The following is an 18,874-nucleotide window of genomic DNA, read 5'->3' on the forward strand; positions in this document are numbered from 1 at the left end:
TGCAGCATCGAAACCTAAAAATGTATTTTATTTTGAAGTTGTGCTTTGGATTTTCCCCAATCCAACATCTGTTGAGTGACAGTCTTAGGTTCACACAAAGCATCTCCAAGCATACATACAATATTCCAGTTATCAACACTATTTTAAAGAATATACCATTTTACACAAATGTGACATACAAGTCAGACGCCACAACATTGCGATTCCCTGGAAGATGTGACTTCTCTTCTGCACAGGAAGTAGATCTGCACCAGCCCTTCCAGTGCTCTGCGCATCCTGGTGCTGGCATCACCGCTCCTCATCTCCTTGGGGAGAAGCCAGGGCGCCCTGAGGAGGTTAGCTGAGACCAGTGTTTCCAGTTTACAGGCTGCTGGCTACAAACTCCTCTACTTTCTAAAATGGGATGCTAGTAGCCCCACCCCACCTCTCTTCCCCAAAGACTGACCCTTCAGAGTCCACACCAGGAAAAGGATCCATGCCATGAGGGGTGGAGCAGGGCTCTTTGAAGCATCATGCTGGTTTCGGCAAGCATAGCTGAGGAAGGCTGGTCTCCCTAGGCCCTGGATGGCCAGCTCCTTTTGGCTTTTCGGTGTAAAAATCACAGTGTGCAACCTCAATTCCAGTTGTTTGCAGTGAGCTCTGCCGAGAAGGACTCTCCTCCTACCAGTTCCTAGTGCTCTCGACAGGACCATCTCACAGGTGTCAGGAGCACCAGAGATGGGGAAGACAGCTCTGTCCCCAGAGTTGGGTTTAGTAGGTGATCACTCACACACTGTTCAGTTTATGATGCAAATTAGCGCGGATGGACACTGATCAAGGGGATGGTGAACACGAGTCATGTACAGGGTTGAAAGAGAAATAAGGCAGGAGCAACAGAACAGGCCCAAAGCGTTGCCACTAAGAAAGCTTTGCTTTTACTTTCTTAGAGGGGAGTGTGCTGGAGAGAGGGAGAAAGGGCAAGTGTGGGTACCAGTTTTGATCAGTTGGATTGAAAGGAATGTAAAGTGAAAGATGGGGTTTCATTTTCAGCAAGGAAACAGATCCTTGGGTACGAAAGCCCCCTGTTGGCTCAGGACCTGTGTAGGCCCAGGTGACAGGCAAGAACAGGTCAGCAAACAGCAACAAAAACCAAGACTGTGGGTTGCCTCTTCTAGGCTGACTCCCTTCACTGAAGGAGTTCTTCAGTTCTCCTGCCTAGCACTTGGAAATGTTTCTCTGGTGCTGCAGGTTAGCCTTCTTATTAGTGATTTCCCACAAAGCGCCTCTTTTCCTTTGCACAGGATTAAAAAAAAAAAAATCCTACCACTTTCCATAGATCTAACTACCAATTTTGCATGTTGGTCCAAAAAGAATCTCTTCTAGGTCAAAGATAAGAAAACTCAGATTTTCCTACCTGAATGGCAACCCACCATCTCTCTGGAACTACAGAAAATAATAAGGCTAAAATATAAGTGCAGCCTTGAAACCAGAAAACACAGAGAAGGATGAGTTTCAGCTTTAACTCAAGTTGCTGTCTGCGACCCACGAGCCTGGCTGTGGATGTGTCTGATCCTGGTACTCCTGGGATAGCATGATGCTAGGGGGGGCCAGGACCACGGGCACCAGGTTTGGAGACTTAATTGGAGCAGACAAAGGTATGATTTGTGCATCTTGGAAGGCAACCAGAAAAAAGGCCAGAGTAGAGCCAAAATATTCAGCATTCAAATTTTAATTTTCTTTAGATTCTGGCCTTGGGAAGACTTGAGAGCCTGTGGGGTCAGAGTTCCCTTAATTGTCCTTGTTTGGATAAATGAAAACTGGTTTTAAGAGGTAGGGTCTCCCTTTAATCTAACTAAGGCTCTCTAAGCCCCTGTTGGTCCCTGAAGAGAGACCTTGTAAAATAACCAAACTAAGGGGTGGACTTAAAACAAGTTTTCATTTGGGAACAATTTCTGGATTAGCAAAGCTGAATTTAATTTTTTAATAGGATAATGAATTTTATGTTTTAAGTGCCAAAAACATTAGGAGGAAAAAGGACCCATTTCTTACCTTTTCCAAACCTGCCATAGACACGATAAAACTCTCTTAAGACTCTTTACCCTAAAAGGAACCAGCTATAAAACTGTCTTATACAGGAAAATGTCTTAAATGGAAAATGGTCCATCAGAGACAAAGGTAGGAACCCGAGAAATGTCTATACATTCAGAAAAACTTTAAAAGCTCCTTAATAAGACTGGGGTGTACTTCTAGGGGATGGAGGAGAGCAAGAGCAAACACCAATGACCAATTCACATCAATGGAAAGAACACAGAGAGAAAGCCCCCAACCCCAAACAGGTTATGGGATTGTCCCATCCTGTTATGTATCACGTGATGGAGAGATTTCAGAGGCTAGGTTCTCTGGCCCAGACAGAACAAAGTTTGTAACGGAAACAGAGACCCCTGGTGGCTACTGTGTGAACTGCCACAATAACTTAGAAAGAGACGGGTCTATGACCAGGAGAGGCTACACATGCCAGAGACTAGAAAAACGTGTGTGTGTGTGTATGTAATGTGTGTGTGTGTGTGTGTGTGTGTGTAAAATATGTGTGTGTGTGTAAAATGAAGACTGGACTATACATGATTCTCTATAATCAGTTCCCAAAGCAAGATGCCACTGAAAGCTGGATGGTAGTAGCCAACCATCTGGTCAAGGCATCCCCGTGGTGTGAGCGGACTGAGACTTGAGCCCGTGTCCTCAGGACTGCCTTACCAGATTTCACAGTGACCTGATAATGAAAACCTGTCTCTGGCTAACCTAAGAACGGTATGGACTGCAGCTGGTTGAATTATGACGACTGGGGGAAGCAGAGGGCAGTGGGAAGGGAGAGGCGATACCAAGGGTTTCATTCTCAAGGTTTTGGGAGACACGGGAGGCTAATTCCTGCAAGAACAACTTAGAACCTAATTTTCAACTGAAGTCCCCAAGCTAGTTAAATAGGAAGATTTTAATAACAGTCAGTCCCTATAGTCCCCTTGTCTAGAACAATTAAATTATTATCCCTCAGACAGTACAAGACTTGTCAGTAGACTGTGGGGAAGTCGAGGAGTTGACACCAGGGCTAGTGGCATTTGTTTTGGGGAAGACAGTGGGCTTGGGCCGTGTGGCTGGTGGTTTGACTGGGGCAGCCATCTTGACAGACTTGACAGGCCGGAAGGCGCAGGCGATGTCCCCAGCAGTACTGGCGCTGCGCTGGAAGGCGGGCTCGGGGTCCTTGAGGAGCTGGGTGTGCAGAGGGCTGGAGGGCTCCGACGTGGGGGCCACCACTGGGGAGGTTTTGAGGGGCTCCAAGGTGTCCAGAACCACGTCAGGGGTGTGCTTGACACTGCTCTGCCGTTCTAGCTCCCGTAGCTCATTCAGGGCCGAGTTCATTGTTGCCTCAATATCCTGCAAAACAGGAAAAAGGAGGAGGTGAGGCAAATGAGGGGAGAATTCTCCAAGGAGCCGGTTTCAACAACACAGGTCAAGGCATGAAGAAACCGACCGTAAGATGTCCAGATTATTGTACTTGGCCCAAATCCTTGAACATATGAATGCTCAGAAAGTGGGGAAAGGGGGACGGAGAGATTTTCATTGTCATGAGATTTTTTTTTCCTTTAGAAAAAGTAATTGATTTTTTTTAGAGACCCTAGGTTTTAGAGATAGATATTGAAATACTTATCGATGAAGTGACATATAATCTAGTGGGGAAGAGAAACATGGACAAAGTAAGAATGGCCAGGAGTTTGGTCATGAGTACATGGGGATTTGTTATCCAGTTCTCTCTGCTTTTGGGTAGGTTTGAAATTGTACATAATAAACACTTTTTTAAAAAGTGGTAGAGATGATATATGATCTTTATTCTCTTGGACTTCAAGGCCAAAGGTGAAGAGGGTTAGTCCTTCCTCCTCAGGGGCTGAGGAAAGTTGCAGGAGCCCAAGACACCTCCCCCCGCCCCTCCTCCCCAACTCAGGGCAGTGTCCAATTTGAAACCATTTCCTTCCAGCCATCACCACTGAGGGGACCAAAGAGTGACCAGGAGGGGGAGCCAAAGCCCATGTAGGTGAATCAATTGCCTGCAAATCAATGGAACCCTCTAGATCTTCAGCCAACAGCAGTCCTAGCCCAGGGACTCAAGGCAGAACCAAAGAACCTTTGTATGCAAGCCAGCTGCCTTCCAGCGAGACTTCCCAGCTCCCCCCTCCCTCCCCGTAAACCTGTGTCTGGCACCCCCAAACTACCACAGGATTTCTTCTTGGGATTAGGTTCACATGGAAAGATTTTACACATTCTAAGCGAAGGCCTCTGGTTAAGGTTTCTTTGTCCTACAGAGTGATGCATGCTTTCTGTTCACAGTGATTCAATTTCACTCATCCCTATGACATTCTCAAACCTTTAAAATGCTCAGGAAGAACTCCATCTCCCTCCTCAGTTGCACTCTACAGCTAGTCTGTCCCAGCTGTCTACCTTTCCTGACATTCCTATTAACACCTGGCTAAGGAGGGAGCTGGGAGGATTCCCGTAGTGCAAGGCAGATTGCAGCCAAGAGCTTAAATAGAGGCACAGAATAGAAGGCTAGCAAAGCAAGACATCTCAGGCCTGTAGCTCAATACTGGGCTTGCCAGGTCCATCTCCGTAAGCAGAGAACCACAATTAAGCCAAGAGAGACCATGCCCAGCCTCTATCACCCCCTGGAAGATGGGGTAAGGAGAATCTCAACTCAGCTGAGATAAGAAGGCAACGATGAGCCCTTAGTTCCTACCTGGTCTAATGAAAATTATATAGTTGGGAGAGACGTCTGAGTGAACTGCTTGGAGTGGCCCCGGTAGTCGGATTTTTAGAGGTGGGGTTGGATCTCTAATATTTCATGGAAAACAGAGAGTCATCAGTGTGGTGCATACACAGAAGGAAGACCCTGCAACCAGGGAGCTCATCTCCATAGCCTCTGGAGGCTTGGGCTGCAAATCCTTTTGGTTAACAGAGCTCTCTGCAGCCAGAGTATTTTTTTAGGTCTTTAAGACCAGGTGCAGGTTCTTAATTGATCATCTACCCACTTGGTACCAGAGACCAGCCTTAGGAATCGGGATGATGGTGATGGGCACAGCAATATAAAAATATGGCCAGGATTACACCTGAGCCTCAACAGTCGGGCAGTTTCACTAAAGTCTACCAAGGTCTTTAGATTCAAAACTTGGGCTATCAAAATACTCTTAATACTGGCTTAAAAATTACAACAGCCTTCCTAATAGCCAGTGTATGAGCAAGAAGCTAGGTTTCTTTTATTCTGTCTTTAGGTTCTTCCTGGGGAGAGAGGGACAGGCAGACTTCTTATTAAGCTGTCTTATCGGGTCCACATGTCCAGAGTGGACATATACTCAGTATATCATATACAAAATAATCATTCTGTTTCAAGTCCTGTCATAATTAGGTGGGTGGCACTAAGTGGTAGTGATGAATGTAGACTCATGCTGTCTGTCCAGGAGCCCACAGTTACCTGAGCAATGACCTCAGGGTCCATGGGCCGATGGTTATTGAAGCTTTTTGACCTTCCTGCTGTGGCAGTCTTCCGGATCTGTGGACTATCCAGCCGATTCTTCAGGGATGAGTGGCGGCTGATGGAGTTGAGGCTCCCGTGCCCACTGATGGAACACTTATCTGGCCCTTCTTTGGGGAGACTCTGGCTCATGATGGGCTGGGAGGATGGGCGGCAGCTAGCCCCCACCCCTGGGGAGGAGGAGTCAGTCAGGGAACTGCTCAGCCCATGGCTGTCACTCCGAAAAGTTTTCCGGATGCTCCCAGATTCTGGACGCTTCCTTTGCCTTCAATCACAAACAGAAAGGGCAGTGTGATCAGGGATCCCTGGCTCCAAGGAAGCTAGGACAAGTGGGAGGGGGCACATGTTGGCACCCAGGGACTTCAGAAGGAGAGGGACACAGAACTCGTTCTCTCCTCGGCTTCATCTTCTCTTGCATCCTCCATGTCTTCATTCCCTTGCCACCCCCAAGCTGGGTGAAGGAGAAATGGATACTTACTTGGTGGTCACGGGCTTTGTGTTGTCAAGATGTAAGTTGCTGTCAGAAAAAATGTCTGATTAAGCGAAAGTTTCTAACGGGAAAGAGATTCATGGAAAGGCCCCTTCTGTGACCTGCCATGAACAGAAACCTAAGGCCCCAGGTAGGAGAAGTCTCACCATCACCAAAGAGGTCGGGATTGCTGGTAAGAGGATAGTTAACTTTTCTAAATTTTAGCATGTCTCTTTTTCCAAAAAGACTGTAACTGTTTTGGGCTCTGGCAAGAGGCCGTTGTTGCTTATTCTGTAGGCATGGAGCAGAATAGTTTTCAAGAGGCAGCAATACTGCAGAGTTGGGGCCCAGTTTGTGCGTTTTCTTAGTGTGGAAATACTTCTACATGACTCCCAAGTCACCGAGTACTGGGCTGAACCCTGGATCTGGGCGAATTTGTTTCAGACCACTTCGGGCTCTCAGACAAAACGGCTTGGCAGAATCCTAATTACATGGGTGTTGCCTGCTGCTGGATAATTTCATTTTGTCTTGGAATCAGATCTGAAAAGGTCTAATCTAAGAGGCAATGAAACTTCTGATTTGGATGGCTGCTGAACAGCTCTGATCTTGAATCTAAGAGAGATGGGGGCTGAGGCAGGAGTTGAGGTGGAAGGAGGGAAGGGGTCAGACTCTGAAGATAAGGAGCTGGTTTGTGAGGTGGGAACAGTGCTCTAAGCCAGTCCCAGTCCTGTTCACTGCTGAGGTCTTCCTCATCTTTCTGCCTGCAGGGCCTGGCCCACGACCTGGCATGTATCAGCCGCTCCGTGAATCTGTCCACTCGGCAGTTTTAGGCTTGTGAGTCAGCCACTCTCGAGTGGAAAAAGGATGTTCTGAGTCTTCTGAGGCTCTGCTGAAATGAATCCCCTCTCTGCAAGGATTTCCCTGGCACCACTAACTCCAACTGCACTGGCATCATTGCACCACTAACTCCAGTTGCAGGAAGAATGGACCCCTCCCTCCTCTGTACCTTCAGAGCATCTGATGCTACCTGTCAATTACCCGTCTATAGGGTCTTTACCTTGCCAGACTGTGAGCTCTGAGATCAGGGACCTCATCTTGTTTATCTCTGAATAACCACCAGCAGTGCTTGGCACAACAGTAGATACTTAATAAATGTGTACAATTAAATGGAAGTGCCACACCCTAATAGCTCTTTGCTGATTTCCTTTTTCTGCTTGAGGATGGCTGACTCATGGGCTGAAACTGCTGAGAAGACAGATTTATGGGGTGGCTGTGGTGTGCCATGTCCCGGGCTAGGCCCTGGGGATGTAAAGAAAAGGAAGATATAGTTCCTAGGTTCAAGGAGCTCAATCTGGTGGGGGATCTGAGTGCAGCGTGAGTACCAAAAGGTACTCAAAGTGCCTTTGGAATACAGCATAAGGGCACCTCACTTAGCCTGGGGAACTCAGGGATGTCAGAATGGCGTCCCCAAAGAGCTAAGTCTTTGGACTGAGTCTTGAAGGGACAGGAGGAGGTGACCAGGTGAGTAGACAGCAGGCGTGAGGGCCCAGGGGTGAGAGAGAACCTGGGCACTCAGGAAACTGAAGGAATTTGGGAGGAGGAGTGGTGTGGGGGGCAGGAGGTGAGACTGAAAGGCCGACTCACTCCTAAGGGCCAGACACGCCCAGGGGCCGCCGCTCACCCACCCACCAGGTGATGAGGCTTGTCCTCCAAGAACCCCATCCCAAGACTCCTGACACCAGCAAGCAAGGAGTTCAAGGGAACCACCTTAACTTTCTACCAGATACTCTTTTTTTTTTCTTTTTTTGTTTACCATTTCAGTTATTACTCTCTACAATTTCTATGCACAGATGGCATCAAATATATGATGGCTTAAAAATATGTACTTAACTAATTATCTAACTCTTCCTCCCCCAACCCCGCCTTGGTTTCTGAGTTAATTATAGGATCACGACCTTTTGATTGTAGGGTTATAATTTAACATAGAATTGTAAATAAGGAAAAAAATGTGATTAGCCCACAGTTACTTGATATTAGCTTGCCCTCCCAGCAGGGCAGTGTGCTGGAGGGAAACAGAAACTCCTCAATTTTTTTTTAACTGGTCTGAATTAAATTATAACTACACTAAGTAAGTGATCTGAATAAACGACTTTACTAACTTGAGGGTGAAAGAGATGGAAAAGAGCCACGTGCCCCAACCACTCCCCCTGCTACCGTCTGGGTGGAAAAAAGCCAAGAGATCTGGGAAACCTGGTATAGTTTAAAAACAACAAGCATCCTTTATTCTCCTTCCAGTCTCAGTGTCCAGAGGCTACGGTTAACAGGTTTTCAAAGTGCAAATCATTTCATTCCTCAAAAGCCAGAGGGGAATAAAAACTGTACATCATCTCCAATCCATATTCATCAGGAGCGCCCTGGGGCTTGTCATCCTGCTGGCACAGGGCCAAGTTTCAGGGTCTGGCGGAAAGAGGTCTGTAGGCTTTGGGACTTGGTGTCTGGCCCCTTGAGATGAGATTAGTTCTCCAATAACCTGAATGCCTCTTGGGGAGGCGGCAGCACGCAGGCGTAGAATCCCTCTAGGCAGCCAGATCGGGCGTGGGTGGAGTTTAAACCCCAGGATGTTGCTAACAGCCACAATGAAAGCTGGGGGTCAGAGGTAAGAGCCTGCTGAGCAGGAGTGGGGATCTGCAAAGGGACTAAGGGGGTGGAATAATACAAAAGGCCAAAGCAATAGGAACAAAATGGAAAATTATTTCTCCTGGTGTGAAAGGGCAGAAGAAAAGGGAGCTAGGGGTTAGCCAATGAATGAAGAGCTCAGGACAAAGCTTTCCTTAGGGACATCGTGGCCTCCTTTCCTCCACAGGAGTGAATGCAGGACAGGGGGAGGAACAGACACATGATATCTCAATAAACCCACCTGGTGTAACATCAGCCTAGTAGAAGCCACACACAGACTCTGAATCTTTGCACGAACATGGGTCAAGGAAGACAGACATCAAAGACTATTATTTGAGTATGGATTGGAAAAAAGAAGGCACCTCTGAGAAACAGTACAAAACCAGGTTGCATAAAGTGACCAAAGCTTTGGTCAAAGTTTTAGCTGTAAGACTGCCACAAAGGTCTGGGTGGACAGACACTGCGGGAACACACAGTAAAGCCCCCTTCCACAGCACGAGGGCAGCTAGCTGGAGACCTGGACCTGCCCCGAGGCTTGTAGCAGCGTCCTCAGCCCTGTCCGCCTTGCAGCAGCAATGACCACATGCAAACTGTTAGGCTGGGGGGAGCTGGGAGCCCTACGTGCAGCACAGGAATGGAGATGGGGGTTAGGCCAGAGGGTGAGGCTGGGTGTTGCAAGTCATTCAGGGGAGCAGAAAATGAAAAGCAGAGCTTACTTGTTGATGTTTGCAAGATAAATATCGGCTACATGACCCCCACTGGGACAGCTGGCCCCCGCTCTGGCTGTCACCTTTTCTTCAGGTGGCTCAGAAATGACCTCAATCTCAGACTTGGGGCTGGACCTCTCCACGACACCGTCCTCGCTGGGGGAGAAGGGGCAGGCAGGCAGGGAGGAGGGAAAACAACAACAACACAAAAAGCAGTGTTAAATCGGCAAGATGGCCCCCCGACACACACGCGACCCCACACAGCTCTGAGGCAGCAGCGACACCTGGCTGGGCTAGTTCTGTGAGCAGAGGCAAGGAAACCTAAGGGCCTTTGAAGGGTCGTTTAAATAAAAATAAATAATCCGCTGAGTTCTGCGGGCTCCTCAGCTCCTCGGGAAAGCGTGGCTAGGGGACACCTGGATTCGAGGCATCTGCCTTCTACCCCATGCTGCTTCCTGGGGAGGCCGTGCTGGGGCGGCCTCCTGGAGAAGGAGGCGGCAAGTCCAGGCTGTGGTTTATCGGCTGAGGTCCTGAGCACTGCCGGGTAAGGACAGTCAACTGTGTGGTGGCTCTGGAGACGGCGGCGTCGTGGCAGGACACCGCCACACACTGTCGTAGCGCCTCTAGCCCCGCTCAGAGCATCCAAGCCGGTCCCAGGTCTCTCCACTGCTCTCCTGGCCCCTCTGGCTACTGATGACAAAGAAAGCCCCTTCTCCCCCACAATTCATCTTCTCTTGATCCTGTGGTGAAGTCATAATGCTAAATTTGGGAGGGTCCTGTCCACGCACAGATTGCCACCAGGTTTGCGATGCTATCAACAGAGGGAGGATTTCCCTGCAGAACGAGCCGGGAAGAGGCTGGGAGGGTGCAGACTCACTCAGGATATCAACCTTTAAAAAATAATATTAAGGGAAGGACTAAAAACACTGACAGCATCGTATCCAAGGGAGGGGAGCTGGGGACAGAGACAGGGCAAAGGCACAGGGGGCAGGCTTGGGTGGGCCCACGGGACAACTGCTTCAAAGTGTGAGAATCAACCAACAGCCTTTCAGATGAGATCTCTCTGGGATCAGTTCAGGTTTCCTTTGTTCCTTGACATCCTTTTCCCTCCTTCCCCCATCTTACCCCAAATCAACCTCATCTCTGTTAAATGAACTAGGTCACTTCCATAAGGCCGCTTAAGCCGGATTTCTCCTAGAAAACCAGTCATTTTAATTTGCAAGTGGAAGAGTGGCTCAACAAGTTGGGGTGAGCATAGTTGTTTAAAAAAAAAAGAGAGAAGCAAAAATGTTTTCCCAGCCTGATCTTTTGAGAAAAGAAATATAGGTGGTCAAAAAAATATACTCATCAGGTATAAATATGGATGAGTGCTGGCTGGCTGGCAGGTTTCTGAAATGACTGGATTAGGGGGTGATTTGCAGGGGGTGCAGATAGTGGAGAGATTTTAAAAAAATTCTCCACTGAGTGCAGGGAGTGGGGCGGGGGGGCTCTTCAAGGAACTGTGTGAGCCTCAGACTGCACTGGACCCCCCAGGGGTTGGCCTCCCTCATAGTCCTATGGCTCCAGAAATGAAGTCTCACTCCCATAGAGCAGCTGGGGACCACCCCCAAAGATGCCATGGGCCCAACGTACGTGTCTTGGACCACGATGTACTGATGGGGGATGAGTCCGTCAATGCCATTGTGCCGGCCTTCCCACCAGTCGTCGGAAGCCCGCTGGTAAAGCAGCAGGGATGCTCCCTTCTTAAAGGACAGCTCTCGGGCTGTCCGGCCCACGTAGTCAAACTTGGCAATGGCCTCGATGGGCTCACATTCTGAGAAGGGTGGAAAAGAAGTAAACACATGTTCTTGGGACCTGCAGACTCAGGAAACTGGGTGGAAAAGCTGAATTAGCTGAGCTTACAGTGGTGGGAAATAACTTAGTGGGAAAACGAAGCCATGGATGATCTATAAAGCAAGTAATTCTCATGCAGACTGTACCATTATCCTGAAAGCACTGGTATCACCTTTTACCTGCCTTTGCTCACACTGTTCCCTCCACCAGGAATCTTCTTCTCTCTCATCTGCCTGATGAAACACATCAAAACACAACTCAAGCATCCCCTGCTTTTTTTTTTTTTTTTTTTTTTGTGAGGCGGAGTCTTACTCTGTCGCTCAGGCTGGAGTGCAGTGGCTCGATCTTGGCTCACTACAACCTCTGCCTCCCGGGTTTATGCGATTCTCCTGCCTCATCCTCCTGAGTAGCCGGGACTACAGACGTGTGCCACCACGCCCAGCTAATTTTTTGTATTATTAATAGACGGGGTTTCACCATGTTAGCCAGGATGGTCTTGATCTCCTAACCTCGTGATCTGCCTGCCTCGGCCTCCCAAAGTGCTGGGATTACAGGCGTGAGCCACGCGCCTGGCCGCATCCCCTGCTTTCTACAGTAACTTCTTTGGTGTTTCCAAAGATCTTCATGCTTTGACGTCTATCATCAAACTTGCCATACTCTATTTTTCAGCATTATTTCTTTTCTAATTATATAATAATTCCAATAATTGTAGAAAATGTATCAAACTGTATTCTAAATATTTTATGTTATCCATTCCCCTTAGTAAGTAGAATGTGAGCTTTCTGTCTCTCTATAAAGAGAAAATAACTTGCCCAATCAACTCTTCAAGGAGCAAAATATGAAAATATATTTTGTGACCAACCTATGAAAAAAATGCACATGAAAGTAATCTGAAAAAGTAAAAGGGGTTTACAAATGCAATGTATCTTTATTTTTGTGTGGGCTTCTGTCTCCTCATCTGTAACATGGAGATAATAATAGTGTCTTTCTCATGACGTTGTTATGAAGAGTCAATGAATTACAATTTGTAAAAGTGCTTAGAACAGTGTCCGGCCCATAGTAAGTGGTATGTGTGCATGACTTATTGTTATCATTATCTTCATCTGTGCTAGGCTGCAGGTAGAGATCAAAGAGCAAAGAGAAGGCTCCCAGAAAGCTGGAACCTGAGATGAAAGTCAGCTATTCTGGGAAGCAGAGAGAAAGGCTGCTTAAAAATAACACCATGCCTAGACGGCCCTAGCGGTAGGGTCTGCTTCTGCACAGGAGGGGTTGGAGATTTCACCATAGGAGGCTGGTCAGAGAACGCCTGTCTAAATATACCCATCTCAGTTCTCTATAGCCTCGGGTGCATTACTCAACCTCCCTGACCTGCATTTTCTCAACTGTAAAATAGTGGCCATATATTTTTCACTAGAGGTTAAGAGATAACATATATAAAGCCTCTAGCAGCGCTGGCCACGAGGTAGGCTCTAACCCACTACTCATTTTCCTAGTTCACCTACTCCCCTCCTCGAATGTAGCAAATGATCATATGGATCCTTATGACATCAGGATCTAAATAAGCAGTCCTATTTTTTTTTTCTCCTTTAAAAGCTGGCCTAGAATTGCAGAATTCCCAGCAAGGCAGGGAACAGGGAAAGCTCCACAGACTGTTGCCATTTCATTCTTGTGCCCAGAAAATTCTGAGGCCCCTTGTCAGCTGCTGAGACTTCCAGAGCCCATGTGATCCAGAGGAGGTATGGAGCTTTTGGAAGCGGGGGAGATGTGCTGGCTGGACAGACCCTCAATAAAGCATGGGCACTGCTGAGGGGCCTAAGGATGACAGCTGAGCATTCCTCCCCTTGATGCACGCCCACCAGGCTGCTCGGCACTCGCATGTCTGTACTTTGGAAAGGGTCAGTTTTTCCAGTCGGTAGGCGTGAAAGCATGTGGTTTCTGCATCCTCATTCCCACTCCCTCTGGCTTGCTTCTATTGGGTTCTGGGCACCCAGCTCTGCTATTTCACACCCCAGGCTTACTTTTTTTTTTTTTTTTTTTTTTTTTTTTTAGACAGGGTCTCACTCTCTCACCCAGGCTGGAGTACAGTAACACAATCATAGCTTGTTGCAGCCTTGAACTCCTGGGCTTAAGGGATCTTCCTACCTCAGCCTCCCAAGTAGCTGGCACTACAGGGATGCTGCACACCACCATGCCAGGCTATTTTTTTGTTTGTTTTTTAAGAGACAGGGTCTGGCTATGTTGTCTAGGCTGGTCTTGAATTCTTGAACTCAAGTGATCCTCCCACCTGGGCCTCCCACTGCTGGGATTACAGGCGTGAGCCACCGCATCCGATTGCTCACTGTTTTTCAAATGAACTTTCCTTCACTTTGTTCTCCAGCTGTCTGGCAGGAGTCTAGGCTATGATAAGGGACCAACATCATGCTGCACTCAGGACAGACAAGGAGCTGGGAGGTGGGGCAAGAAGGCTGAAGGACTATGAAAGGCCTAGTTCTTCACCTCTGGTTTAATACAGAGCGATTCTATTTGAGAAGGTGGGCTACCTATCCAAGGAAGGAAGGGAATGAAATTGAGACAGGGAGCTCTCTGCCTGTCCTCAGGGGACCGCTGGGCAGACAGGTTCATCAGATGCACAGGATATATAATCACTTCCTTCTGCCTCACCCCTGGTGTCCCCACTGACCAGGAAGCAGGGCCTCGTACCGTCATCGCTTGTGTGGTGCTCTGCAGTCACATCCTGGGTTGAGTCTTCAACCGAGGTAGTCTCTCCATGAGGGCTATCACTGCAACAGAAGCAAGAGTGACAGGGACATTAACATGTGCTTATAAAATTTTTGTCTTCCCCTTCATACAGCCTCCCTAGCGTGAGGGCACTGAATCCATCTTATGCTCTCTATATCCTAACTGCACACAATAGGCAAATGCTTATAATGAAATACAAAGCTCTAGAGTTTTTCCAGTCTAGCTCCTGCTACAAAACCACTTGAGACTACTTGGAACTTAGAATATCTCAAGACAAAGGGAAGCCCTTTTGAAGGCATAAACTAAATTCTTTAGAAAATAGAGAACAACTCAACTCCTCAAGGTCTGATTCTCTACGTGAATTCATTCCCGGTTTTCAAGGGGGAAGCAGGGTGGAAGGGAAACACTGGGTTTTGGCATCAGATAAAACTGGATTCGAAAACCAGCTCTGATACTTGGTAGCTGTGTGATCCTGGGCAAGTTATTTAATCTCCTTAAGCCTCAGCTGCCTCATCTATAAACTGAAGATAAAGATCTATATCCTCACCTGTGTGAGGATTTAATAAAGTAATTCAGTCACAAGTTTGGCACAGAGCGGGTGTTTAATAAATAGTACTTGCTTTCCTTCTTTCTCATTTTGCTTGATGCCTCTAGGTTGCTTTGCAGTTCAGACTGTGAACTGGTGAAACGGTGGAAGGTGAGTCATAGGAGTGGGTGGGAAACAAAAATAGGGGAGGAATAATCTGCTATGGGCTAGAGGGCAGGATTCTGCTATGGGCTAGAGGGCAGGGGAGAGAAGCTGGGTCAAGTTCTTGAAATAATTCATGAAAGTTAAAATCATTCAGGGTAGGTCAGGCACAATGGCTCACACCTGTAATCCCAGCACTTTGGGAGGATCATTTGAGTCTAGGAGTTTGGGACCAGCCTGGGCAACTTAGTGAGACTCTGTCTCTACAAAAAAAGAAAAAAAAAAAAGCCAGTCTGCATGCTGTGGTTCTAGCTACTCTGGAGGCTGAGGTGGGAGGACTGCTTAAGCCTGGGAGGTCGAGGCTGCAGTGAGCCATGATCATGCCACTGCACTCTGGCCTGGGTGACAGAGGAAGATCCTGTCTAAAAAAAAAAAAAAAATCATCCAGTGTAAGGAATCGAGAAAGGATAGGGAGGTTACTAGGAAACTCATTTCTATTCCTGATCTCCTGGCTCATGGACTTCAGAATTCGTGAGGATGGGCACCAGGAAGTTCTTACTTCCTGAAAAGTAGAGACACTGTTCATTTCTAAAGTTCTTCCTCTGGTAGTAGGCAGCAACAGGTGAGGCTTTCCAGGCAGTTGTGTGAAGGCACCATCACCCACTCAGCCTGGCAGCCTGGTCGCACAGTTTCCACCTTGGAACCCTCCAGCCTCTTTCCCCGTGGGATGGATCCTACACTCCTGGAAAGTTCCTCAAAGACTGGGTGACCAGTTCAGAACTCGTCCTATGTAGAGCAAGTCCTATGTAGAGCAAGTCACTTCCAAGGAGGTTTCCCAGGCTCCAGAGAACATTCTAGAAGAATATACATGGAGACTCCTCTTTGTCAAAAAATGTAGGCACAATTTTTCACTGTTTTCTAGGGCTAAAAACCATCTGATGAATCTGATGCATTTTGTAATGTTCTGGAAACCTTTTGAGATGGTGGGGGTGGCGGGGGAGAGGTTCAAAGGCAAACTTTCCCTCAGGGCTTCAAGTTTATTTACACAGCCAGCCAGTAAGGCAACAGTTCTAAACTTCATTGAGCTATAGAAGGCTTGTTAAAAAACACTTTCCCATCCTCAGAGTTTCTGTGTCACTGGGTCTGGGTGGAGCCAAATAATGTGCATTTCTAACCAGTCCTTTGTGACACAGATGCTGTTGGTCCAGGGACCTCACTTTGAAAACCACTGCTTTACGAGAAAGGCAAGAGGATGCTTTCTGAGGTCTCTTCTAGCCCTAAAATCCTATGCTTCTCTCGAAACACACCCCATCCCCAGCCTTTGCCCTGTGCACCCACCAGACCCAAAAATACCCGAGGCCTCAGGAGCAGTCCACCATGCCACCCAGCAGGTAGTCCTAGAAAACTGGTTCCAGTTTCAGGACTGGAAAGTGTGGTGAAATGGATTTGTCTCTCCTCTCCACAGATGTGGGGAGGACATGTGGCCTGGTGCTCTCCTTTCCATGGCTGTTTGGGTCTCCTGACCATTCTCCATTCTCTTCTTAGCGCTCTATCTCCCCTTCTACCACCCTCACTCACCTCCTTACTGCCTTAGCTCCCGGGGCTGGCACTTCTCTCGCTTCCAAGCGAGAGGAGAGGCCATGAGCCTTCCAGGTGGGTGTGAATCCAGCAGTTAGAAGGTCCCTCTCAACCCAAGGTTGCTGACTCTCGTTCCTCAGGTGCTTCTAGCCTCCCACACAGTCTGTGGTAGTAATGTTCCCTGACTAATCTTGTGGTTTTTCCAGAGCCTGCTAATAAATGTCGAGTGCACAAGAAACAGGTGGGAAGGTTGGGAGACTACCTTGGAGGAAACTGGAGGAAGGCACCTGCCCCTGTGAGCCTCACCCCTCCAGGATTCTGCCCCACTGGGCTGGGACTCAGGGGCCAGGGCTGTAGGGGTCTCTGTGCCCTGGGCACCAGACCAGAGCCTGCAGTGGTTTGATGTTTGAGAAGTGAGGGCGGAGGTTCTGCCTGACTTTAGAAGGAAGGGAATGCTATTCTACAGCTTTTCACCACTCATGCAAGGGGGAAAACCAAAGCTCTAAGTCACATGCACAAGGACAGCTCCCTGGAGCTCATCATCCAGTAGGCTGAGACCTAAAGTGACCAACAACCTCCCCAGTCACCACCAACCATCTGTCGGTGACAAAAAGCTTTCTCTCCCAGCTGGCCAGCATAGGTTCCTCCAGCTTGGACCCAGACACTGAAATCTGCAGTATAGCAGACAGGGATGAACCCAGGGATGTCACTGATATTACTATGTTCACAGAACACAAATGCCACTTTCTTCACTCCTTGGGCAAGAGGCTATTCTGTGGGGGTCAGGGAGAAGTGTGGACCAATTGGCCTCTAATTAAGTAAACAACCTCCCCTGTCCTCCCCTACCTCAGTCGATAGCAATGGGACTGGCCGAATTGGTTCCAGATGTTGAATTCAGACGGAATCCGATTTGGGCTGGCTTGTGCTTTCAGCTCAGGCTGAAACACTATTTAGGGGAAGAAGGGAGGGGGAGGAGGAGGGGGAGGTAAGGGATGTTAGGGATTAAAAGAGAGAGGCAGTTGTCTTTGTGTTTAGTGAAAAAACAACACTGTAAATGGTACCATGGCGGGTGGCATGGGGTAACGGACTGTACCCTGTACAAAGAGATGAGATTGGGGTTAAATTCCCATCACTAGAGTGGCCTAAAATACTGTCACTGGCCTTTCTGGGTTGCAGCTACTTCATCCATAAAATGGAAATAGTGATTTGTTCTTTGTCAAACAGAGGGGTCTAGCAAAGATATATCCCAGGGATTCCTTTTAGATCTCTGTTCCGAAGCTAGGTCATGGAAAACCTGGCCCCACAGAATGGAATGCTGCTTCAGGGGAGGACCATCCTTAACCTGCCAAAAACAAGGCTTACCCTTCTTTCTCTTCACAAATTTCTAAAGTCATTCTGAAGTGCCAGATTACAAACTCACAGTCAGGAAATTATGCCTTTTATCTAAACTCTTCCCAAAAGGAAGGGAATTCCCTGGGACCCAGGATGGTTTTTCTCAGAATACAGAGCACAGAGTAGAAGCCCGAGAGACATTGTTGATGAATAAAGATCACTTCTAGATGCAACTTTACAAAAAGTCCTTTCTTAGAGATTAGTATCACAATTAATGTCAATATCTTTCAGAGTAGTCCCTTGCCACTCAGAACTCATCAAAAAGGGAGGTGGCAAGAAGTGGCATTTAGTCTGTGGGTGGGGCCGAGGTGGGGGCTGCCTATACCATCCCCAGACCCTAGCAGCCTGGGAGTGAGGAGTTGGGAGGATCTGGGTGTTTCCCTTTGGTTTTCGTGTGGCCATCTGGCTCCCATGCCAGTGTGTGCTAGTGAATCCCTCCCCTCCTCCCATCCCAAGCCCTCCTACCAGTAATCCTCCATGCTTCCTCCTCTGCTGTAGACAGGGCCTTCCAGCTCCCTGGGGCTTGGGAAGATGTTCTCATGCTGGATGATGATGGTTTTGATCAGCTCATTCACGTGGGCTTGGCAGGACACCTGGTCATGGCCCTCTGGCACTGACATCAGCGAGGGCCCGAAGCAGATGGCGAGGTTGTAGGGGTCCATCATGTTCTCTTCACTGAACTGTGATAAACTGGAGGAGAAGGGAAAGGGGGCAAGCTGGAAAGCTCTCGCATGAATGCCCAGAAAACACAATCACAGGAGGTGCTGCCAAGAGCAAAAGCAGAAGGTCCACAAATTGCCACCTGCCTTTCTGGGTGTCAGAGGCTTTCCAGAAAGTAAGCTGGGGAGAAGACTGACCACCAGAATGGTCATTCAGGAGCTCAGGAAAAGCAAACTAGAGGTACTTGCTTGCAGCTCTGACCCCTTCTCTCTTTCCAGCTCCCATTTCAAATTCTACTTACCACCCCATCCTCATCCCTACCCCTGGATCTTATCTATCAAAGGCCACATGACCTTGAGAACATGTCACTCTGCAGAGCTGAATACGGCTGCTACACACCAACACACTAAGCTGCCAGGGCAGACGGGGACCCTCAGGCTGCCCTGGTAAAGACATGGTCAGAGGCACAGGCACTGTGCATTGTGTACCTTCTTGCATAACAAAACAATCAAATTATTAGGGATATTCCTTTCTAGCCTCTAGACTTATTAACAAATAGCCAACTGATTAGCTTTTGTATT

The 18,874-nt window shown here is 48.0% G+C and overlaps 1 protein-coding gene across 6 annotated transcripts in view; it reads right to left on the reverse strand.

Moving 5' to 3' along the window:
* SRGAP2 (SLIT-ROBO Rho GTPase activating protein 2) overlaps nt 1–18,874 on the reverse strand; it is a 256,002-nt gene continuing 237,128 nt past the window's right edge. For 2 of the 6 annotated variants that reach the window (XM_030813102.1, XM_030813101.1), the window contains exons 18-23: nt 18,099–18,323; nt 13,937–14,016; nt 11,036–11,216; nt 9,413–9,559; nt 5,492–5,816; nt 1–3,405 (exon numbers count right to left, since the gene is read on the reverse strand). In XM_030813102.1, coding sequence (XP_030668962.1) covers nt 3,022–3,405; nt 5,492–5,816; nt 9,413–9,559; nt 11,036–11,216; nt 13,937–14,016; nt 18,099–18,323 — 1,342 coding nt within the window. In that variant the 3' untranslated portion in view covers nt 1–3,021. The other 4 variants (XM_030813106.1, XM_030813105.1, XM_030813103.1 and 1 more) reach the window with 3 other exon arrangements.

The sequence above is a fragment of the Nomascus leucogenys genome, chromosome 5 (genome assembly GCF_006542625.1).
Source record: "Nomascus leucogenys isolate Asia chromosome 5, Asia_NLE_v1, whole genome shotgun sequence".
Lineage (NCBI taxonomy): Eukaryota > Metazoa > Chordata > Mammalia > Primates > Hylobatidae > Nomascus > Nomascus leucogenys.